Source organism: Electrophorus electricus, chromosome 14 (genome assembly GCF_041902795.1).
Source record: "Electrophorus electricus isolate QZ-2024a chromosome 14, ASM4190279v1, whole genome shotgun sequence".
In the NCBI taxonomy this organism is placed as follows: Eukaryota; Metazoa; Chordata; class Actinopteri; order Gymnotiformes; family Gymnotidae; genus Electrophorus; species Electrophorus electricus.
This window is the reverse complement of record NC_137510.1, coordinates 19,778,140-19,803,051: the sequence shown is the minus strand read 5'-3', so window position 1 is coordinate 19,803,051 and position 24,912 is coordinate 19,778,140. Positions and strand designations below refer to the sequence as shown.

Genomic DNA, 24,912 nt, shown 5'->3' with positions numbered 1-24,912 from the left:
ACATAATAGTCATAACTACATTTCAGTCAAGAACATTGTGGTGCTCATGTCACAGTGAAACGTAATCACTGTCCAGTCATAAATTGTGACCAAATTTGGACCATGGTCCATCATATGGGGCCATGTAGACAACAACAGATTTCTAATAGATCACAGATTCTGAAAAAGTATTTTTGGTATGTTCAACATTTAGTTGCAATGGTCTGACCTTTCTGTAATGCCCAATCTAAAGCCAAATCTAAATCTCCAAACTGTGGACCCATGAACTCCAGTTTCACAGACCTTGGTTTTACCTTCTGTGACATTTATTGATGTTGTCAACATCATCATTACTGCAAACATATAAAAAGTGCTAGCTCACTATGAGAGGCTGACTATATGATGTGCTAGGCTGACTATATGATGCCATATCATATATATGATATGATGTGACGGTTCTGCTGACTCAGATGATAATTCAAGCATATATTACTGGCTCAGAATACCAAATTACAGAGAAGACAGACTTCACACCACTTGACAAAGATGTCTAGTCGATGTAAAGAACCAACAATATGTACCTGTAAGAGAGAGAAGAATTACAGGACACAGACAGTCACAGAGTTGCCAGTTAACCAGTGACTACTTATCAGGAGAAATCTAATCAGCAAGTGAAAGAGAAAGCCCACCTCTAAGAAGAAGAACACTGCAAGAGAATCAGCTAAGAGATAAATACCTACCTGATAAAGATCAACCTGGAATATACCTGTAAGAATCAAGCAAGAGAGTCAACCATTCAGAGAAGAATACTCACCTGGATATGGAACACTAGTAAGAGAAAAAATATGGCACCTATAGATGAGTATTTACCTACAGGAGTTCAACATGGAAGATGCGATATCGGAGCATACAGAACCAGTTTCAGGGCTGAGAGTGAAACCATATTTAAATAATGACTCACATAATGAAATTGTTCATAGGTCCACTAGAGAGAGAAGACCTAGACAAATATCCACTTACTAGTCACTATGCCTTTTTTTCACAACCTATCTATGCCTGCTAACATTAATGTTGGTGAAAAGCCTAGAAAACAATAGAATAAAATAGAGGAAGGACAGGATTTCCTTTGATGGGAAGTGTGATACAGATATGTGAGAATACAAATAATTGCAATTATTAACTGTTTATTTATGTTTATTAACGTTTTATAAGCTTCTTCTACATATTTATTTTATCTTATTAATCTAAAGACGTTTATGCCTAATATAGCGTTCAGTAGTCATTATAGATTGTACTTTGCTGAGCACAAGGGAAGGTTCCAAGATTTTAATATCAGCTCTGTTCATCTCAAATCTAAAAAAGGAAAAGGCTTGGCAACATAACTGCATATCTCCTATTTTCTCTCTATTTTAAAGTATATAACAGACACCCAAGCATCTATTACTGTAATCAGCATGTAACACATATACTTATACATGTGTTATACTAACACATGTGTCATGAAAATAAGTTTGGTAATACCTCTCCCAGCTCAAATCACAAAGCTTTTCACAACTGTTCCCTGATATTTTCATACCAAAGAATGATTACATCATTCACTAGCCACACTTGATACACTAATATGGGTACACCACAGTATTAGATATGAGGCAAAGCATTGCTATTTCAGATGTTTTCAGACATTAGTGGCTAACACCCATTAATGATTTGCCAAAACATAGTCAAAATGCTACTGAATAAGACATTTTTAGAATTCTTAGTCTAGTGCCACTGTGGAGTCAGAAGAGTTCTCTAGCAAAGGCACTCCCATCTTAGCTGATGCAAATTCTTGCAACAGACACTGCAACTTTATGAGAAACAGTGTGGTAAACTAAACACATGGAACATTATAGGGTCAAGTACACAGCTAAAGACCACTGGCCAAAATGAAAGTTTGAGGTTCCAGACTCTGGCTGGAAAACTTCATCTGAGATTGAGAAAATACCAGATAATGCACAGAGAAGACCTGCTGTAAGTATAAGAGACACCTTGCACATTGTGATACTATTGTAGTACATGATTGAATCTGCTGAAGTTCTCTATTATTGTCAATTGTGTTAATTTCAGTAGCCTAATGATGCCTAAAGAAGTGAGAGTTCAGGAAAATACCATAACGTATGTCACGACAATGGCAGATTGTTCAAGACATAATAACAAATGTAACTCATTATTAAACAAAAAAGCTTATTTTGGGGAGATGATAACAATATCATCAACAAATATAACAAATTGATGCAGACAATCAAGTAACCACAGTAGTAAACAAAATGGGCTCCCAAGATTTGTACAATGAGCATTACCCTGCTCAATAACCAAGCATTGCTTAGTTTCTTGTGATGGACGGAGGTAAGCATGGACATTTTGACTGCTCTGTGGCTACGTAGCAAGCTGTGTTTTCTGACACTAAACTGTGTTCTGACATTGTGTGTCCTGATACCTTTATATGATTGTCAACATTAACTTTTACAGGATTTTTTTCTACTGTACACCAGACCGACTATTTTTCACTCCACACACATATCAGAGAACCTTGTGTGCTCATGACCTGTCACCAGTTCACACTAGTTGTCTTTTCTTGGACAATTTTGGTTGATACACTAACCACTGCATACTGGGAAAACCCAACAAGATCTGCTGTTTTTGTCTTCTAGCCATCACAGTCTAGCCCTTGTAAAAGTTGTTGAGAACCTTATGGTTGCTCATTCTTCCTGCTTCAGACACACCAACTTTAAGAAGTGACTATTCACTTCCTGTCTAATATATCCCACTCCTTAACAGGTTACATTGTAATGAGATAATCGATGTTATTAACTTCATTTGTCAGCTGTTTTAATGTTTTGCCTGTTCTGTGTATATGTACATCCTATGTCTGATGCATGTTGTTTCATTGAAAACCTTGAATATTTCACTGCAATTTAAGAGAGAGAGAGAGAGAGAGAGCGGGACAGAGAGAGAGAGAGAGAGAGAGAGAGAGAGAGAGAGAGAGAGAGAGAGAGAGAGAGATTCAAACCAGGAGGCGGAACCAGTTTATATGAGGAAGCAGTTTATTTCCTGATGACATCAAAAAGGAAATCTGTTTAACAATTTATTTCCTGATGACATCAAAAAGGCATTATCTCTGCTGCCACAATTCAACAAAACATTCATCCAAATACTTCGTTTTAGTTTCGTTATACTACCATTGATTTGAAGTTGGGTGCGTGTGGGTGCCAGAGGTTGTCTTTTATAGAGGCACTAAATTGGCTGCCCTGGATCCTGACACATTACATGTTCAAAGACCAAAAATTTTCATTCATAACCAAAACAAAATAATAAATCATTCACTGTGCTTGTCTTGTTCAACAGCATAATTGTCACAATTGATTTTTAACAACTAGGTTTAACCTGTGTCCAGCAAAGCAAATATAAACATAATGTATTCTGAACTTTCTGTTTATGTATACACATACACAGATACACACAGCTAATTAGTAGCTTCAAAACTGGGGATTGACTATCCTCAAAAAAAAGAATTGGGTCAGGTTCACTGACATTTAGAGATCAACACTCCTACATCTAAAACCTATAAACAGGACTGATGATAGAGACACTGTTGCCATTCCCTATACATGAAGCTGGTGTGTGTGTATGTGGGTATGTACATGGATTGGGGGAGGGGGGGGTGCATATGTGTGTGTGTGTGTGTGTGTGTGTGTGTGTGTGTGTGTGTGAGAGAGAGAGAGAGAGAGAGAGAGAGACAGAGAGAGAGAGAGAGAGAGAGTAGTTAAACTAAATGTTATAGATCTTCTTTCTCTAGCTAAAGGACTGAAACAAAGGTTTGGATTAAATACAATCTCAATACAGAATGCCCAAGAAAACTACTGCCCAAGAGGTGGGTTGAAAAATTCAGTACAGTTAAATTCAGAACATATATTCCGAGGAAAGGTTCAGGATTTATTTAAATCCAACTAAAAATTATTTTTGATGTAAACACAGTGTATAATTTACAAAGTTCTAGAGAGAGAGACTAATAAACAGAGACTAATGAAGTATGGGGGAAAGCTGTGGAAGTGACAAAGAACTTGAGGGAAAGAAGGAATTAATACCCTTACACTTCTACTTCTTACTTTTTCACCAGCACAAGCCACATTTCTCCAGCCCAGTCTACAACCAGCCTCTATTCTGTCAATGTCATCCCCCCCCCCCCCCCCCCGCCCCCCCAAACCCCTGGAAAAGGAATAAACCAAGGCCACTTCACCAGCTGGCTGCAGCCCGTTCATGTGTGCCATTCTCGATGTAGAAGAGAACTGGAGGATGCATATATAACCTGCATACTTCTGTAGGTTCTGCCAAGCAGATGTGGACAGTGTGGCACAGTGTCTTTGAAGTACATGCTCTGTTGATTGTCAAAATCTACATTTAAAAAAATAAAAATCTCCTTTTTAAAAAGTATAAAATAAATATTATATGGAATCTGAAATAGACACAATGATATTGTTTTTTCAGTTCACACAGCACCCTAAGGGCTTGACTGTAGTAGTGCCACATGGAGCAGTCAGCTTTGTTTAAACTCTCTATGCATGGTTTCTCCATTAGTAACAAAGAACTGTTTAAGTTGTCAACACTTCAAGATGGAGAAGAGATGGCTATCGTGGCAGACAAGGGATTTTAAATTGAGGTATTTATACCAAGTAAATTTTACCATTGAACAATCTTTCTAAAACAAACAGATGAGTTAAAAAAAATCAAAAGAAATGTGTACCCCTTCAAGTGCACATTTAGAGACTAATGGGAACAATCAAACTAAACAAGTTGACCCAGTCTGACATCTATATATCCATTATCATCTGAAAGCTTCAAGGGCAGTGTGTTTATTTGATAACCTGATACTCTAGGCACAAACTCTTCCATGGTTTTGGGACTCTCCACCAATGTGGTGGCTACAGTAAGATGTGGAACTAACAATTCTGAACACAATAATCCAACCAGGCTAAAATTTGACATTTCAGGGAACACTGGGGTTGTGCTTACTTAGCAAGAGATGTCCTAAATCATTAGGGTATTATGAGGTGGGAAAACAATGAATGTGCTACTGTACAGTTTTATTGGTACTGATTTCTTAATCACCTTTGTTTTCAATGGACTTGCCATCTATGGAAGTAACTTGTAATGTGGGAGAAAGCTCTATTGCTTGATGGAGTCTTCTGCGATTAAATGTTCTGCCACTGCCAAGTCAACTAAGGCTGGAACAAGTAATCAAACCTTGGAGCATCTTAACCTCAAATGTGTGTGTGTGTGTGTGTGTGTGTGTGTGTATGTGTGTGTGTATGTGTGTGTGTGTGTATGTGTGTGTGTGTGTGTGTGTGTGTGTAGTGCCACGCCCTCTCGTGTCGTTCACGTGATCCTTATTGTGTGTAATGGTCATGCGTGTATATAAGTCTTGTGTCGTGTCGTCGAAGTTGTCAGTGTTTAACCCAGTGTGTATCGTATGTGAACATACAAGAAGCTTAATGTATACGGTCGTTATGTTGTTAATGTTTGATGAGTCTGACGTTATTCTTCGTGTTTGTTACTTTAAATAAAGACCAGTTTAACTGAGAGGAGAATTGTCTTGGCATCCCACTCTCACGGCACGAAACACCGACCGCTAAGGGATGCAACAAGAATCCTATCCTTCCCGCGGTCTGCTAGTGGGAGCAAAGTACCTGGCGTTACTTCCCGGGGATACCAATCAAGCATGGGGTGACAAGAGAAGAGCGACTCACACGTTTGACGATATGATGGACGCATTCCTAGGGAGGAACACGGCTAGTATGGGCAACGCAAGGTTCACCTGCTTTGCCCAGGAGTTGGAGAAGCTCCTCCAGGAAGGGGAGGCAGGTGAGGACCCATTAAGACCCCCCTCTACAGTCCTGGGGAATCCTACTAGCATCTCCCTTGATGGCCCCAAAAGGGAGGGGATTGTCACCCCTACTCCTTCTAAGGGGAGGAAAAAGAGAGACTGTGCTCCCTCAGAGGCCTCTTGTACAACATAGCCTTTGAGCCTGGAGGAGCCGTCAGGCCTTTGCTCAGAAACAGCGCCGGCACTTATCGGTACGCTCCACCCGTATTTAGAGGAGGAGGGTCAACCTGAGGGGTTAACAGAAGATCCAGGGGATTCAGGGTCGGACACAATGGTGGTCGACGAGCCCTCCTTGGACCAGGAAGTTGAGAGCTATGAGGGACAGGAGTTCCACTACGACTCATGCTCGGAGGCGGGATCTGAGCACACCTTCTCCTCTCACCACAGCATGGAGTTGCCCCTGGAGGCTCTCTCAGATGTGGAGTCAGAGTATTCTGTGGACTCATGCATGGAAGTGGAAGCCTCGCCTATACCCAACCCTACGAAAGGTGCACACCACTCAAAGGTCCATGCACGCCCTCATAGGTCCTCTGGGAAAGTACAGGTGTCATCCGGCACGCGCCGCCCCAGGGTCTGTGCATCTCCTCACAAGTTCATCAGGACAGTGAGGGTCCCTACAGCACCCGAACCTGTAGCTGGTGGATCATCTGGTGAGCCATGGCAAAAAGTGCTCCCTGGCAAGTGCGTCAGGAAGGCAGGGGTTCCTTCATCGCCAAAGCAAACAACCCCGTCTCAACTAGCAATGGGAGGGAAGGCCAGTACTCCCTTGTGGTCAGCTATGGGAATTCTGCCTGCTCTTCCTCTGGGAAATATCAGCTACGTTCCTGTTACTGTCACTGTTACGTTGGCCATCACAGTTGTTGTCAGTTCCCCAATCTCCCTTTGGGTCTATTCCTTTTCCCGTCAGTGTGTTCTTCCCTGTGCCTGTCATTGTCTTAGACTCAGTGGTCCTCCCCTCTGTCTTGTCCACACTGGCCCGTGTCAGGTCGTTCAGTCCTCTGATCTCGCCGCTTGGTGTTAGTCTGGAAGCGGAGACCCAGTAGGCTGGCGCGCCGGGAGTCACGCCGTTGAGGGGGGGTGGTCTGTCATGCCCCTGATGTGTTGATTGTCCATGTTACACCTGTTTGTAGTCATGTTCCTTGTTAACGTGTGTGCTTAAATCCCCTTAGTGTGTGCGCATCCCTGTGTCATCGTCTTGGCCCCTGTCCTTCCTGCCCCAGCTGCCCTGCTCATGCTGGCCCGTGGTGGGGTACCCGGTCCTCCATGGTTGCCTTTTGGCGTTGGTCTCGGAGTCGTGGCCCAATGGGCTGGCGCACTGGGAGTCACGCCCTTGAGGAGGGGCTCTGTCACGGTACGGCCCCTCCCTCCTCAAATGTGTGTGTAGTGCCATGCCCTCTTGTGTCGTTCACCTGATCCTTGTTGTGTGTAATGGTCATGCGTATATATAAGTATTGTGTCATGTCGTTGAAGTTGTCGGTGTTTAACCCAGTGTGTATCATATGTGAACATACAAGAAGCTTAATGTATATGGTCGTTGTGGTGTAAATGTTTGGTGAGTCTGATGTTATTCTTCGTATTTGTTACTTTAAATAAAAACCTGTTTAACTGAGGAGAATTGTCTTGGTATCCCACTCTCATGAAACGATCGTTACACTACACATATGCACATATTAATATAACCTTATTTGCAACAGCACCTCTGGATTCCTGCAGATTATTTCAATAAAAATATCCTTGTGTGCACACAACAAAATCATACCACTCCAAGCCTGAAATAAGATAGCCTAGGGTGACCCATTCCTTATTGTGATGTATTTGCTGTCTACAGATCTTGGCAGATTATGGCATTGAACTCCAACACCATCAAATGGTGGGTGTTTAAGAAGGTCAAATACCATGCCATCAGGAGAGGATGCAAGCCAGAGGACGTCGGGGTGTAATTACAAGGCCACAGGGGTAATAGTTTACATTTTGCATTTTGGCATAGTCAATTACTCCCTTCATCTCCAGCTGTCTGTGCTGTACCTTTAAGAAGTCTCTTAGCCAGATTCTTTGCTGAAGATAGCTATGGCAATGTGGCAAGCTCCTTGGAACATGCATGAGGTCAGCCTTGGTTTCCAAAGCACTTGCCACTCATAAGTCACTCTGCTCTTTTGTTCAGCTGTGTTAAAAGTAACCTGAAGAGAGTTTGGGTCAGCATGTTTACTGAGGACAGACACAGATCCCTGTAGGTTCTGGTCAAGCCTATATATCTTCTAGGTGAAAAGAATTCTGCCATGTTCTTAGGATGTAAGTAGTATGCTTTCACTGGTAGCTGCTTGTAAAATAGAACACTGCCAGCCAGCACAGGTCCAAAATGGGAGTCAATCAAATGATTATCAGCAATTTTTTTTTTTTTTTTGCCTGAGGAAGAACATAGAGGTCAAAATATTGCATTTAAAATAATGTAATAAATAAGGGAGACTTAAATATGGTGAGGGAACATTTATTATATTATTTATCAGCAGTTATTCCCATTAGATTTGTAGGACTTTTTACATTTACGGCATTTAGCTGACACTTTTATCCAAAGCGACTTACAATTATGACTGGGTACAACTTAAGCAATTGAGGGTTAAGGGCCTTGCTCAGGGGCCCAAGAGTGGCAACTTGGCAGTAGTGAGGCTTAAACCATGGGTACAACTTAAGCAATTGAGGGTTAAGGGCCTTGCTCAGGGGCCCAAGAGTGGAAACTTGGCAGTAGTGAGGCTTAAACCAGTAACCTTCTGATTACAAGTCAAGTACCTTATCCACTGACCAACCCTGCCTCTTCATCCATTAGCACAGAGAGGTCAGGGAGAGACCCTGTCAGTGCCTTGTAAAGTGTGTTTCTATAAAACAGATAAAGAAAAGTAAAGGAAGCCTGTGTGATAAACAGATATTTCACTAAAGAAATTCAGTGTGACAAATAGATTTGACTGACTTAAAAATGCTATACAAATATTTACCTAATACGTCCATATGATGTTCGGGTTTTCGATGGCTTGGTGAAGGTCATTGTGCGGACTGGACCAGCTTTCAACCCCTACAAAAACAGATGATAGCATATACCAAAAGCAATCCCCCCAAAAAGCATGACATTATGGAATTCATTTTATAAATAACTTACCAAAGTTCTAAACTTATGTCACTGCTGCTGTGTTTCTGTGCAGCTCTGGACAGGGGCACAACGTGGTCACCTGTCTCAGAATAGTGCACTGACAGAAACAGTAGTGTAATGATGTGGTTTCACAGTGCAGTGCCCTAAACGTAATCCTACTACTCTAAAACTGCAAGATTTTTCATTCCTCTTCATTGACCTTATTATGATATGGTTCAACCAGTAGAGGGCACTCAAACACCCTAAATTGCTAGATCTGGGACCGTCAGAGAGGATAGAAAAACAAGGTGCATTAAAGCAGCAAGAAAAGACATTGTGGATTTCTATGAGCGCCAGTAAATGTAGCCATGCTCTAAGCAAGGAAGACCAGAAGATTATTTAACTGGAAAAAGACATGGAAATGTGGATTATTCTGGCAATTATTGCATACTATTGCATATTCTGCAAAAGTAAAGAAATCCTCAGGAAAAATAGTTTGCAGCTCCCCCCCCCCCCCAAAAAAAAACAAAAACAAAAAAAAGCTATGGAACTAGGTGATGAAGATTTGTGCAAAATCTGAGAAGTTGATCTTTTTGATAAGAAGGACAAATTCCATGACTGCCGTCACAAGCAGTACTTTATAAAGTGAGGACTTCAGCCTGAAGTTACAACAGATGAATCATTTATCAAAAAGGCAAGCTTTTGTGTGTGTTTATTATATAAAAGCAAAGTTATTCAAAACTGGCACATTCTCAAATTTGCTTATCTGACAACTTTGACAATTAACACAATTTAGACCAATTGGATACATCTGCTACTCAAATAACAGAAAGCTGAATGTTTTCCTGATCTTAATGATAGTACTGAGTTCTCAGCTTGCCCATATAAAGACACAGTGTTTTATCAATCCATAGAAACTATGAAGACACCAGAGCAATCTGCTTACCAATGATTGGAGTAAAGAAATCAGCCTTGATCTTTACAAGAAAATCCTAATATCCTTCATAAGTTCCGAACCATTCCCTTGGACCCTCAGTGCTCATGATTTCCCTGATCCAAAGGAGAAGATTCCTTCTGAGGTCTGACATTTTTTGTCAAACTTAATCTGTGGTGAGAGGATAATCTGTGTGCGAGAAATCTGGCACTGTCTATATCTGCAGTTATTCTGGGCCAATGTCCTGTTATATATGACATTTCATCATCTCTTTAAATCAAAGAGCATAACCACTGATGAATAAGCATTGCCACTTTGAGTAATACAATACTCAATTTCGCAGGAATCAGCTCTTGCAGATCAGTAGTGGAAAGTGCTTCACTGATTAGCAGATGTATATGGGGCAGGGTCCATTCATACTGCAGTAAAAATATATCTGCAAAATTAAGGTTTCTGTGCAAATACAGCTGCCCTCATCAGCACAGGCCACTCAAGTGTCCAATTTTAACACCCAGCCTAAGAAAAAAAAAAAAAAGATTATTTAAAAGCCCGGTTTAGAAGTTGACAACTTAGTACAAGCATAAACAAACTCCTGGATACATGCTTGGCATCATTTAACCCAAAAAAATCTCATCAAATAAAATACAAGCAGCCACAAATCAACTACTGATCTTATTTGGGTCTTTGCTTATCGAATCTTCTCTGTGGGTCCCTGGTTTGTTAAGATGGGTGTCTGCTACTGGCTATTCTCCAAAATGCTTCACCACAGGTATTATTCCATGATCAATAACTGACTTGAAAATCATTCAACAGTGCTTTAGATACAGCCAAACTGCGTCTTATGAAGCTGGACAATAGGACATTATCAATGAACCATCATGGCCCTCTACACACTTAGAGAGGGCCTAAGATATTTTTCAAATAATATTTTAAAAGTAATCAGTTCTAATTTTATTTTATCTATTTATATTTTGACAATAAATATCTAAAGAGTTCAAATCTAAGCATATAAATCCTTCAAATCTGCCTATTCAATTTGTGGTGGAATGTGAAGGATTAAATGAAAGAAGCCCTTTTGTCTGCATGTCAGAATTTTGCCACCTCTGCAGTTGCTGGAAAGAATTTACAGGTGGCAGTAATAATTCAATAAGAGATTTATTTCAATGGACAGCAAAATTGACCAATCATATCTTCCCTCTAAATGGGTGGGCTTTACTAGCTTTTAGTTTATTACATGTTCTGCCTGCTGCTGGGGACACAAATCACAATCTAGTAAAAAAAATAAAATAAATAAATATACTAGCCAGCTAGCTTGCTGGTTCACGTTGGACGTGAGTAACATTTAGTATACACACAGATTTCTCGATTAACTTTTAATGAAATGTTGGCGATTATGCATAATGACAGTTTTCTCCAAATAAATTGTAACATATATATTTAATCGTTCTAACTTTTGCAATACTTTGTTATAACTTTTTTGCAATACTAGGAGAGGACACAATAAGGCTGGTAGTTTTTTTCTTTCCCCCAGACATACCAGCAATAAATTGGCAGAAGAAACGTCCAGGGGAATGAATGGATGGAAGTGGGCTTGGAAGCAAAACTAATCACTACAGGTTCAGTTGCTGGGGTCATTAAATGGAAGAATTGGCACAAGGCTGTAAATTCACACAAGTCCATGCTGGAAGCTCTTGAGAGTTTCTTTTTTTTTATGACGATTATCTACAAATTCATGAACCAGGTTCTGCTTTTCTGGAAAAAGTAAGCCTAAATGAATCTCACTGAAGTTCTGTTATCAATTGATGTGTCTTGCTACATAACTGAATATGAAGCATCCAGAGAAACAATTAGAAAAAGGGAATGTGAGAATCATTTTTGGATGGAATACATGGACTCCTTATCTTGTCACTGACCAGAGCAATTAAAATGAATGACTACAGTGATACAAGTCTGCTATTAACACCATACCAGAGTTGTTTATTGCTCAAATCAATGAAATATTTTAATGTACTTTGGATATTTTTTTTGAAAACATTAAATAAACATCCTAGTTCAGAGACATTTCTTCATGCTGGAGCAATCATTCTGGCCATGTCACTTGTCCCAGGCAACTGTTGCCATACTTACAAAATAGAAGAGACTTTTAAGTGGCGAATCAGGTCAAAATCAGGTAATCTATCATATTTTACTGGAAACTCAGTGGTTAAGATAATTGACTTGTAATTGGAAGGTTGCTGGTTCAAGCCCTGCCACTGCCAAGCTGTGATTGCTAGGCCCTTGAGCAAGGCCCCTAACCCTTAATTGCTCAAGTTGTACTCACTCATAATTATAAGTTGCTTTGGATAAAGGTGTCCGCTAAATGCAGTAAATGGGAGAGTTTTGTGGAGGCCATGTGGAATCTAATTTGTGGCCCAGGTGAGCACTCAGAAGAAGAAAAAGCAAAGGGACCAGTCCTAGTGAAATTACTGGATCTGAGCAGGAAGTACAGAAGTACTTCCCTTGTCAGAGTTTCATTAACCCCCTTCAGCTTGGGATCTCTCAACCCTAGAAAAGCTTGTCTTTGGGAGAAGGAAAAATAAAAGAGGTGCACTACAACATGCTGAACACTTAAGAATGACCGGTGCCAAAAAGAAGAGTTAAGAAGAGTTAACTTATCAACTTATCAAAAAGTCAATCACAGACAAGTACTTTTCTGACCCTATGAAAAGGAATAAATTCAGGATTATGTCTATCATTAGTACCAAAAGAAAACTTGTAGCATCAAATTTTTAAAAAAATGATCCGGTATAAGACCAAGTGAATCTATCTTTTCAGATCTTCATCAAATAATAGCTGCTATGATCACTAATCAAGATCTTTGATCTGAATCTGGTGGAGTAAGTCCAGTCAGATGAACAGACAGATGTAATATGGTACATGAAAAATAATAAATGGTTCACAAATCTTACAATGACCCCACACAGTGGCATGCCCCTGAATTATGATACTCACCATATTCTCAAATGTCAGCTAGACACAGGGTCAACAGTCAATGACTTTTGTGGCCTTCAACACATCCTGCGGGATAGTATCCCCACCCTATCCCCTATTAATCCCAAACTCAAGCATGTATGATAGCAGGCTAAAAAAACTAAAAGGAGATGCAGTCTCAAAGCAGAACATGAAGGAAAGATATGCTCCCAAAGATGTCAGATAATGGACATATTGGAGGTCCCATTACTCTCTGCTGAAACCTGCTGAAGACTCAATCTAATCCATGAAAATCATAACCATGTGTTACACAGTACTGATATGCAAAACCCCAAAGAGATGCACACTAGACTAGACTAGAGGAAATTATCTCCAACTGCAAAGGTGTTTGTTGTACTCGGTTGACTCCCGGGAGAGCTAAACCTAGTGGAGCCCACAGCTCAGCCTGTGCAACAAGTGCTAAGATGAATACCGATTCCAATAAAAGCAAAAGTGACCAAGTCTCTAAACAAAATGGAACAAGGAACACTAGTCACTAAAGTCACTGAGACAACACCTTGGACAAGCAATATGGTTGTCATAGAAAAAATGAAAACCTACCCGTCTGCATCAACCCGTCATCTCTCCTTCGCAACAAATCTCTCCTACGGTCACACTATCAAATGCTCACAATAGGGGAGATTCTTCCAAAAGAACCAAAGCCAGAATAGCCCTGACTCTGACAGATAAATAAAACTGGATGAAGCTAGCAGCTAAGGGACACCCAAGACATAATAAAAGATGACTGAGAATGCCATTCAAGATAAAGCCAGCAACAGAAAAATTCCAACGGCAACAATATAAAGTGTTGCAGGGTTGCAGAGAAGTTGGTGACATAACAGATGATATTTTGGTTTACAAATGTTGAGACAGTACTGAACAAGCAACAACAGATCATGACAGGAACATTGATGCACTCATGCAAAAGGGATGTTATGTCCACCTGTTTGTGTTTCTGTCTTCCCTGTGTTCCAGGTTTTGCCTCTCACTTGCCAGTGTTCCTAACCCTGATCCATACCAGGTTTTCCAGTGGGCTGAGGACGATATAAAAGGAAGATTTACGGTTCGCATTGTCCCTTATTGGTATGGTTGCTGGTTAATATATGTCTCTTGTATCTTGTATATATTGTCTTGTATTACACACTAGTTACACATTGATGGTAGGGAGTGGCTGCCATTTTGTTTGGGTGTGGATTTATCTCTGTTTATACCACTGTAGTGATTGTATGTTTCTTTTTGTTGGCTTAGTCAGTTGTCTTTTTGTTACCAGTGCGATTTTTTGTTTGTTGTCTTGGCCTGGGCCACTCCTAAAGTTATTGCACCAGTTTCTATATTTCTGTATCTGACCACCAAAACTTGTAAATACACTTGACCTTTGCCATGAACCTGTTTGTCTGGTTTGCATTCCATTATTCATTATTACGACTCTCAAACCCTATGTTACAGCCTAGACAGGGTCATAACAGGGACAAAGAGGTCAACCTAAAGCAGAACAGCAAGAAACTCAGGTTGAAGATCCCCACTGAGACATATATTGGTCTCCTTCTCATAACTGAAGACATGCTTCCTGACCCAGAAAAATAACTGAGAACATGAAAACACCCACTGATGCCAACTCATTCCATTAGCTTCTGGGGTTTTGCTTATCTCTTGTAAGTTTTGTCTCACCTGTCAAATGTGAGTGAGCCACTCAGACATCTGATGGATAAAGACACTGAATGGGTGTCAAAGTATATTGCAGCATTAGAGACCATCAATAGCTTGGTCACCCACTACCCGGTCCTCAAGTCCTACATCAGAGAGGAAGTCCTGTTGCAGATACTTGTTTTATTCACCATCAGAACCATGACTCTGCCAGAGCAAATATATTCTCAAACAGAGAAAGAATGTAGCTACACGGCAAAGAAGACATCACAATATACAGTGATCACAAATCAATTGAAGCAATTTTCAAAAAGCCCAGAGATACCAGTTTAAAGTGCAGTACACACAACAAAGGCCATATGCCTTCCAAGAACTTCCAGGACATCCCAAGCAAACTCAACACAAACAAATACAAACACCAGCTACTGTCTATGCTATAGGTCTGACTCAGTCAGGTCTGGAACAAGTAAGCCACAACCTGAGAGTTGGGGGAGGGGGTTCTGTCACGCCCATGATGTATTGATTGTCTGTTACACATGTTTGTAGTTATGTTCCTTGTTAACATGTGTGCTTAAATCCCGTTAGTGTGTGCGTCCCTGTGTATGTAGTCGTCTTTTGGCGTTGGTCTCAGGCTGTAGCCCGATGGGCTGGCGCGCCAGAAGTCGCACCCTTGAGGAGGGCCTCTGTCACAGTATGGCCCCTCCCCCCTCAAGTGTGTAGTGCCACACCCTCTCGTGGTGTTCACCTGATCCTCGTGTGTAATTGTCATGCATGTATATAAGTCTTGTGTCATGTCGTCGAAGTTGTCAGTGTTTAACCCAGTGTGTATCATATGTGAATACACAAGAAGCTTAAGGTATATGGTCGTTGTGTTGTTAATGTTTGGTGAGTCTGACGTTATTCTTTATGTTTGTTAGTTTAAATAAAGACCAGTTTAATTGAGGAGACTTGTCTTGGCATCCCACTCTCACGACATATTCGTGACAGATCCCAAGTCAAAATTTAAAACCATGTGATTGATTCCAAACTCCTGGCACAAAAATAACTTGAATTAAAACATTTAATTGCGACAATTCAACTAAACCAGAGTACAATGCACAGTATGCCCATTTATTCATTATTCAAACAATTTAAATTATAACTGCATATGTTTGTGTCTTCAGCATGGACAAAGTAGCAAACTGTATTATATCTAAATAGGAAACTACACTCCAGAATCCAGGTTTCACTGCAGAATTAGTTTGCATCCTCTTGTATGATATGATATGATCCTGCATGTTCATGAGCGCTGCAAAGATCCTCAGGATTTTTTCAATGTGTCATGTTGACAGGAACAGTCTGGGAGGTGATTCTGAATGCCTTGAGACACCTGATCACATGTCCCGTATGAATGCATACATTAGCAATCCTTCTTGTGCCTGTAACATTCTCATTAGACAAGTGTCCTTCTTCATGATTAAATGCTCAAATGACAATATTTAAGTGTTGTCTCAGAGCAAGGGAAGTTCTCTTTAAAGAAATGAACCATTGTGCTCCCAATTGTGTCCCATGTCAGCCAAAGGATGTACAGTTTCATATACGTCTCTACTGTGCCAATGCAATAGGAGATGATTCAGATCACCACCCTGTGAGGTACACCCTGGAATAAGTAAGGTTCAGTTTTACTTTCATTATGGGCCACAGTGTGCATCTTGACACTGGCAGTATACTGTATAACTTCTGCAGATAGTTAACATATTCTAAGAAGACTTTGAGAGCCAGCATACAACATGGAATTAGTGCCATTCTTTAGGATATTCTTTAAGAGCTAAGGGTCCTTGTGCTGCGTTGTTACTCTTAAAGAATAATCATGTTTAGTCACAGCCTGGTCCTCCAAGTGAGTGCACTAAATCCTGTGTCCAAAGGAAATGCTGAACCAAAGAGAATCCTTTCATGATTATCTCCCACTGAATGTTTGTGACATTTTCAAACATGACAAATTGTTCCACATGTTTTTGGCTGGTGAAATTCACTTCTCATTTGCATAAACACTCTTTGCATGGTTTGCAATGTACTCACTCCCATAATCCTTGGAGCAAAAACGTCACCTATCTCAATAGAAATTAATGAGATGAAGAAAAAAATCTCCTGGACTTGCATCAAGGTAAATATAGAATTATGACATTGTTGATGGTCAATGTCTGCATCATCTTGCTTGTAATCTGCCAAATAAAACAAAGAAAAGTTGTTGTTTTTTTAATCCAGATATCTCACTAAAAGACATGTCATTAAAGAATGTGTCTGGGACCTTTGCTGAACTTACATTCACCACTGATTCTGTTAGAACTCTCCAATGATGCATAGATACATGTGTTGCTGAATTATTTTTGTGTATGGGAGGAGGATCCACACTGCCTTTTCTAACTGACCTATTCAATATTTAAACTCAAGTACATTTGTGTGCAGTGTAATCTGTTATCTTAGTTACCATAATGCAGCTGGATGCACTAATAAAATTCACTATACTTTTGTACTTCTACTAAATTTGATCATGGAAGTTACAAACACTGTCATTTTTTGCAGTTATGATTTTTATGATGCAATTTCTAGCCATTGTAATATTCAGACTACTTGGGTTATAGTGAAGAACTTAAACAGAAATTAATAGAAAACTCAACGTTAGCTAGTTAGTTAACTAAGGATGCAAGCTCCCGTTATCAGTAAACATAATGTTAACTAACGTTAGCTTGCTGGATGACAAGTCAGCTTGACAAATGTCACAAATCATGAAATAACCTTTAACTGTATTAGATGCTGTTTAGAGACACTGGGTTAAATAATATTAATATCAGTTAATTAAATAGTTACTATAATTAATATTGTAACTACATTAATTATAGTTCACTTACCATTCTGTGTATACACTCCTGACAGGATGCCACCTCGGAGTTTTCACTGGAGCATCTTAGCCCAACCACTTCTCTGGAAACAGATGCTCTTCCGTAGGTCTTGTACCCCAAAAAAGCGTAATTGTACGGTTGCTTCAGTTGTTTCTTCAGGTTCAATGCTTTTAACCAAAGTAGAAGACCTTCATTTTAGGAGGTGCATAGAGATCGTAGGGAGCCTCTTATCTTCATTCAGCTCTGGTGTGTGGGTTATTGCCACAGCTTGCTCCCAGAACATTTGTGTTAGCTACTGTGAAAGCCCCTAACTGCACAACTGAAACCAGTTTTCCTAAATCCAAAAATAACTATTAACAAAATTAACCAATGTTATGAGACATTAAATGACCTTGCAGATAGATGAGGTCACAAACTAAAAATTAGCCCAGAACAGCTAGTTAACTAGCTAGCTAACAGCTATATACACATTAGCTAAAAAGAAATAATAGGATGATTAATATTTTGCAGTTAATGTTTTATAACCTTTTGAAACTTTTGTGCGTTTGAAAAGAATGGTTAGTTTCAGCACGTTTGAGCAAGAGTCAGTGTGTTAGTCTTGTCCTATTTTTCATGTGGTTATTTTCTATTTTCTAAGCGATTACGATAGGTAGTTCTAGATATTTAGCCAACTACATCTTTCTATTGTTAAATTTTTCTGAAACCTGCAAATATAATTAGTTAAGTAGTTAGCTAATTATTAACAATAATTTTCTAGGCTTTTGCTTTCTAATTACACGTACGTTGTTAGTGAAAGCGTTCAGTTCTAATATTTATTTCACAAGTTGGACATTTTGCAGCGTTTTGTGAAGAATTGGCTCTACAGTGCATTTGATCAAGAATCGTTAGCAGCATCCAAGTTTTTGCACAATCTTAAAAATCATTCCTAGAAAAACATGGTATTCTTGCTTGTGCATATTTCTCTAAAATGTTTGTTAGCTAGCCAGCAGGCCATATATGTCAGCCATTGAAATACATAAACCATGTTAGGAATCATTTGAGGAGGCATGACGCTGTCAGCTTCCCTTTCAAAAACTGTGGTTTGACATCTAACAGACGTTTGGGTCCTTTAGAAACCATGTATGTCAGAATCACATATCTAATGCTTTAAAATCTTTAAATCTTCAGTAGTGCGGGGGGTTTCCCATGTGTATGATTTGTAACCACGCCCCCCTGGGATAGCACACACCTGCACAGGGTTTAATGTTACATGATTGTCTATTTAAACCCCTGTCAGTGTGCGCTCGCGGTTGGTCATTGTCGCTATCTATGTATTTGTAGATGTAGCGGTAACATTTGTTTGTGTATTCACTATGTATGTGTTCTTCGTTTAATCTTAGGTGTGTAGTCATGATCACCGTAAGTGTTATATGTGAGTGCCACCGTTGTCGTGTACGTTGTATGTTAATAAACGTCATTCACAGTCGAGGGAGTCTGTGCGTCCTGCTCCGCGGCACTCGGGCCGACTACGTTACATCACGACATTGAAAACAAATTTGCTTCAGTTTAGAATATTCTAAAATGTACAACACAAGAAATAAAATTATATTTTGAAAAACTATGAAATGGAAAAAAGAGTAGATTTCTTAGAAATGGTTTTGTTAAAGGAGTAAGTCATCATTCCACCAAAAAGTAGCAAACAATATTTATGAAAATATTTTTTTTATTAATTAAATTTTTTTCTATGAAGTGCAGTTCACAAAAAATGAAGTTGCTTTGTAGTCCTCAAATGAACCAATTTACAGGGTCCCTCACAGGGAAGCAGACGTTTAAAATTTAGCACAGAATTTCTGAAACATTCATGCCAGTAGGTGTCACTATAATGCCTGTTTCATAAGGTGAAGACAAATCATTGGAAATATGAGTTATTGCTCCTTTAAGGATGAGTTACCAAGGCAGTACAACTCTATTCATAATGGATAGTTGTCCAGACCTTTAGGTGGGCAAAGTAACTGCCTTACAGTGTCTGCATTGATGACATGGGGTCTGTAGTATACTAGGGACTTCAAAAAGGTATGCAAGACTACAGCTGTGTATTGGTTGCTTTTAGGTTTACCAGTAAAGTCTTAATCTCTCCCTTTATCCTCTGGTGAAAGACTTGAGCAGTGAGGTGGATTTGTCAGGGCTCTGAATACTCACCCGAGTGTAACAATATATTGTGTATGGGCTCACAACCTTAGATTTTGCTAGCCAGCGAAGAAGACATTCATATCCACAATGTCAGTCATTTTCAGTTTAGAATTGATGAGCAGCACAACTCGATTATCAATGAACTGAGAGAGAATGATGGACGGCAGGATAGGGTACGTGCTATAAAGGAATGTTCATAGTAACCACCTGTCATTCTTTCACAAATTAAGCAAGGTTTTACCAGATCTTCTTCATGACTTGTTTGATGGAATTGTTCTATTTGAGTTATCAGCTTGCTTGAAAGAACTAATCACAAAGGGTTACCTCACTCTTGATACATTAAACAGTTGTATCGACTCCTTTCATTGTAGGGGCTCTGATAGGGTAAGCTGACCCCAAATAATTACCCAGTCTAGCTTTTCAAAGAAAGCACAGATGGGAATGGACACAAGAGTGTCCAGTAATGGTTGGTAGTTGTGTGCTTGATTCTGGGGCCTTTTAGGAAATTTTAATGCACCTAAGACAAAAAGTCAAGCTGGCCATGTCATATAAGTTTTCAGAAGAAAAGATTTTGAATCACAGACAGGATTACTCAGGGTCATTTCCTGAACTAAAATTGCAACTTAAACAGCACTATATAGAGCACAATCTGAAGCTAATTTGCTGCATTGGACCATTAGTATAGCTGTAGACTGTCAGATTTGAGATCTGTAGACTGTCAGATCTATTTTTAAAAGATAGTGAACAATATTCATAATTTCAGAAGTATTCTGCTCACTTTTTATGGTGGCCCACATCTCATTTTACCTTCCTTGTCTGTGAAGAATGTCAAAACTTGTAGTTTAGAAGGATTGCTGAAGAATGCAATTTAGAATTCAACTTAGGGTTAAGGGTCTAACAATGCAACTGGGCAGTGCTGGGGCTTGAACCATTCAATTACTAGTTGATAATTTAAACCACTGAGCTATCACTTCAACAAACAGGGATCTATTCACTTGCTGAAGATGATTTTAGCATTATCCATTCAAGCCCCAGTACAAGGAGCATTGCTGTAGTCATGGAGGAGCAGATCGTTCTGAATTATTTATATGACTTTCCCACTTAGGGCTGCCACCTGTCTGAATATGAGTGTCCAGTTTTGATTTGCTGAAAGGGTGGCAACCATATTCCCACTGATTTTGCTCTTCTCTTTTCCTCTTATCTACCCTAAACAGCTAAAATATACTTTTGAAGCAATTCAGAAATTGTTTATGCACCTTGGCCCCCAGTGCTCAGATAGGGTGCAGTCCTGATATAGCCAGGAGCCAGCCAGAAAAGTGCAGAAAAAGTGTATGTTGGCTTCTTTCAGGCTTTGCAAACAATTAACCCACCCCTTTCTCAAGTTGTACTTGCTGATTTGAGTTTTTTTTTATAAATGCCAAAAATGTTTATGCATAGTATTAGTAACAGCTATTTGCAGTTAGAATAATAAGGAATGATGAGTGAGAGTGATATTTGTTCTGCAGTGCATGTTTGCACTCCAAAAATGTATAGCTGTAAGTCTGAATGCCTCCTTGTAGTTAAATACAGGTCAGTGAGTTGCAAGTCCCAAGTTGCAATTATTATGTAAAAGTCTGCTTCAAAAAAATGTTCATGCCTTTTATTCTTATTAATGTTGCTACTTATGACCTTGTTCTTGTGTAAACTTGTTTATGCACTTAAATTCTTAATGAAATCTGTCAACTCAGCAAAAAATCTAGAGTTCTGTATAGCTATGTTTATAGTTTGCCAGCATCGATAGCAAGTCAGAAATTTAAGTTTAAATTCAGTCTGTGAGTACACCTGAATAGTAATGGTGAATTTGTTGAAAATTGTAAAAATGGACAGTACAAGTTAAAACATATCCTTCCTTTGGGTCAATGTGATAACATGCATGCTGGACAAGACACATACTGACAGCAGAACTGCTCCTACACTGCTACAGGTCCAAGCCCTATGCCAGCTACCGTTTGTGCTTTCAATAAATGTTCACAATGTCACCACTAAGAATGGAATGGAAAACAGATTAAAAACATGAGACAGAGAGATGAGTAAGACCAGATAAAACATTTCATATTATCATAGTCCAGCCTGCACACCACACACAGCCAGCCAGCAAAGTATGGGAGCACAACACAAAGAGAAAGACCAAGAGAAGAGAGACTGACCAGGGTCTCCTGAAATCTCAGAGGTTTTCTTTGCGATGCATCGGCAGCCATCGACATGCTCACACTGAGACAAAAATAAACATACACACTATCCTATGTCTGTATTACACACACGCGCACACACACATGCAAATACATTCACAGTCCTATGCTACAGCACCTGAAACACAGTAACTCACAAAAGCAACACACATTTGAGCTTGAGCAAAATTCACTTTTGTCTTATTCCTTAAATCAACATTTTAACTTTAAGGGAAAGATTTCCTTGGCATGCAATCTCCTCATCACTGCTTAAAAGTGCCCCAGAACTCAAACTATGGAAGCACAATATCTGCTTGGGTACCATGTTCATTCTCATATCTCCACAACAAAGAAATAAGAAAGGAATGAACGCATAGAAACTAAACCCAAGAAGACAGAACAGGTGACTCATAATCTGAAATGTACAAATTCAGGCTCTCTCTCTGTTTGTGTGTATGTGTGTCTGATTTAAAGTGATGATTCAGGCTTGTCTTTTTTTAGCTTCAGTGAGTGTCTAATTGCTGGTGTTACTTGCCTTGGCACTTATGCATTTATTCTCTCTCTCTCGCTCTCTCTCTCTCTCTGTATTGATGGATTTAGTTCCATTTGGATGACCTAGAAGTAGGAACACCAACAGGGGAGGGAGTTTCATCTTTAAGAGAATATTGGGACAAGATGGTGGAGAGGCTGTCCAACATCAGATCATGTAGCTGCTGCCTATTTAGTTTTTAAAACTAAGGTGAAAGTGTAGTTTACCAGGGGCAGGCCTATACATTATACAGCACATAGGAGGCCCAGGTTTTAAACATATTAGGTAAGAGGGTAGGCCCTGTATATTTATTTATATTGCATTGAGTTTTTAGTTAGGACAGCTGTTTAATTTCTCAGATGTTTTGGCTCAGGAAATAGGAGTTTTGGTTTTATTTCTTTTCATTGGTGCTGTCCACAGCCATACCTTTTGCATTGTTGTGCCCCAAAAGTAGCAATTTTTAAATCTAGGTAAATGTTTTCTATGCTCTTGCTTGAGCTCTTACACTAAATTGGGCAGTACTTTATTGTTTTTTGGTTTTTTTTAATTACTTTATTATTTCACTTTGGTCTTTTGATGTATTTTTAAAAAAATCTCATTATACCATTACTTAATTTTCTTTACTTTTCAAATTAAATAAATTATATTTCATTTTATATTTTATAAAAGATTATATATATATATATATATATATATATATATATATATATATATATATATATATATATATATATATATATAGAATTGCTGCTGTGTATGAAAAGTACTATAAATAAGTTTGCTTTACGTAAATACTGAACATTGACTAGAGACCTAACTTTGTTACTGTTCAATTTATGTCTTTTTGTGTAATACACTTGTTGGTTCATGGAATTTGGCCTATTGTGTGATCAGTCAACCTCTCCTTACACACACTTTCCACACCTCATGTTTGTCCACTCACTCCGTAGACTTAACCAAGGGTGGTAACAACTGGCCATATCTGCCTTTATGCTAGCCTCCCAGCCACCATGGCCTCTGGCAGTGTGCTACACTATCAGGCTATCCGGTGCCCCACTGCTACTCCTTGGGTTTCCGAATTTTCCTTCGGGGGGTGGGGTGTTTTTGAGAGGATACTGCCTCTCATTAAGGTACCCCTGTAACATGAGGAGGGTGTGTATATATATTACTGGCCCACTGGAGGGAACATGGAAAGTTGCAGAAATACGGGGGACTGACAGAGATTGTAGAAATCTACCACAAACTTTTCCAGTAGTGATCGGGGCTGTGACCCCTAAGATGGAAGAGTGGCTCCAACACATCCCAGGAATTACATCATCAACCTCACTCCAGAAGAGTGCAATCCTAAGAAGGTCTAAGCTGCACCCTCAAATTCCCATGCCTCCGGTGGAAGCCCCACATGTGAGAAAAATCAAATATGACCAATTGCTAGAAAAGTGAGACCAGAATTTATTTTATTGTAAATAAATTATTTTTGATGAATAAATACTTTAAATAAGAAAAGAATATTTTGTGAACAGGTGCAGATCCAACCCTACTGACAACAGAAATAGGTAAACCTGCTTGAGGGCTTATATGCAGCTTGGTGCACAGCTATGTCATAACTAACACCCACCATAACACCAAATATGAAAACATTATGGCAGGCAATTGTAATAGGATCATGGGTAAATAACCATGATGGTGGACTTTCCATCAGTCACAGTAGATGAGAGAAACCTGAGAAAGGGTATGGAAGGAGCCGGAAAAATGCATCACCATGAAATCTAGACAGCGAGAGCTGAGAGGGCAGCTGGAGAAAAACACGTGTGTGAGTGAGGAGAAAGAAGAAAAGCACATGATTAAGCATCCTAAGTGCAACACTTTGATAAGCAGGGTGGAACAATAATAATTGTATCTAAAAAAAGAAATTGTAAATTAAAAAAATCATCAAAGCTTCAAAGCACATATTACCATTTAGTTACAATTCAAAGTGTAGTAACAGAGGTGGGTCGAGTAGCCAGAAACTGTAGTAAAAGTACTGTTATTTTAAAATAATAATTACTCAAGTAGAAGTAAAGGTAAAAGTAAGAAAATGTCTTCTAAAAATACTACTCCAGTAGCTAGTTCCTTCATGGGAACTCATTTAATAACACCAGCTCACTCACTCACTCACTCTCTCTCAGAGAGTTATAAAATATTTGTCCTAAGTAGATAGCTAAAAGCACTTTGGTAGATCACGTTTGTTAAATGTCAAACATGTAGATGTAAATATCATGGAACAAAATAGCTATGGTTGAAAGAGAAACTCTGAAAACATATTTGGATTCAGCTTGCAAAAGTACTTTATAAACAGCTGTTTCTTTGCTCTGGGCCTTTGTCCTACTTAGTTCATGTGTTATGTTTAAGATACATGAGGTTTTTCATATTTGCTAAATATTATGCATATGTCACAAGCATCACATTGTAATTGGTGATCACTTTATATTCAGAGCTCTTGTTCTAGGTCACTTACTAGACATTTTACTTTTCGTTATATTTACAT

General features: G+C 39.2%; 1 protein-coding gene and 1 long non-coding RNA gene across 14 annotated transcripts in view; one reads left to right on the top strand and one right to left on the bottom strand.

Annotated features, from left to right (window-relative positions):
* clcn1b (chloride channel, voltage-sensitive 1b) overlaps nt 1–21,897 on the bottom strand; it is a 44,364-nt gene extending 22,467 nt beyond the window's left edge. For 2 of the 11 annotated variants that reach the window (XM_081695887.1, XM_081695888.1), the window contains exons 1-3: nt 21,839–21,894; nt 17,493–17,650; nt 16,663–16,805 (exon numbers count right to left, since the gene is read on the bottom strand). In XM_081695887.1, the coding sequence (XP_081552013.1) occupies nt 16,663–16,743 (81 nt within the window). In that variant the 5' untranslated portion in view covers nt 16,744–16,805; nt 17,493–17,650; nt 21,839–21,894. Of the gene's footprint in view, nt 1–8,683; nt 8,770–8,886; nt 8,964–9,047; nt 9,493–13,903; nt 13,995–16,662; nt 16,806–17,492; nt 17,651–21,838 lie in introns of those variants that run through there. The other 9 variants (XM_081695890.1, XM_081695891.1, XM_081695896.1 and 6 more) reach the window with 9 other exon arrangements.
* Nucleotides 1,746–14,216, top strand: LOC113575244 (uncharacterized). Of its 3 annotated transcripts, XR_014116841.1 has the most exons (7): nt 1,746–1,989; nt 3,815–3,889; nt 4,136–4,336; nt 4,594–4,675; nt 7,069–7,250; nt 7,728–7,855; nt 13,936–14,216. It is a non-coding gene; the product is annotated as an uncharacterized LOC113575244 (long non-coding RNA). The 3 variants fall into 3 exon arrangements; XR_014116840.1 differs by lacking the exon at nt 3,815–3,889 and having other exon boundaries at nt 1,751–1,989; XR_003410391.3 differs by lacking the exons at nt 3,815–3,889; nt 4,136–4,336; nt 4,594–4,675; nt 7,069–7,250 and having other exon boundaries at nt 1,841–1,989.
* Nucleotides 21,898–24,912: the final 3,015 nt, after the last annotated feature.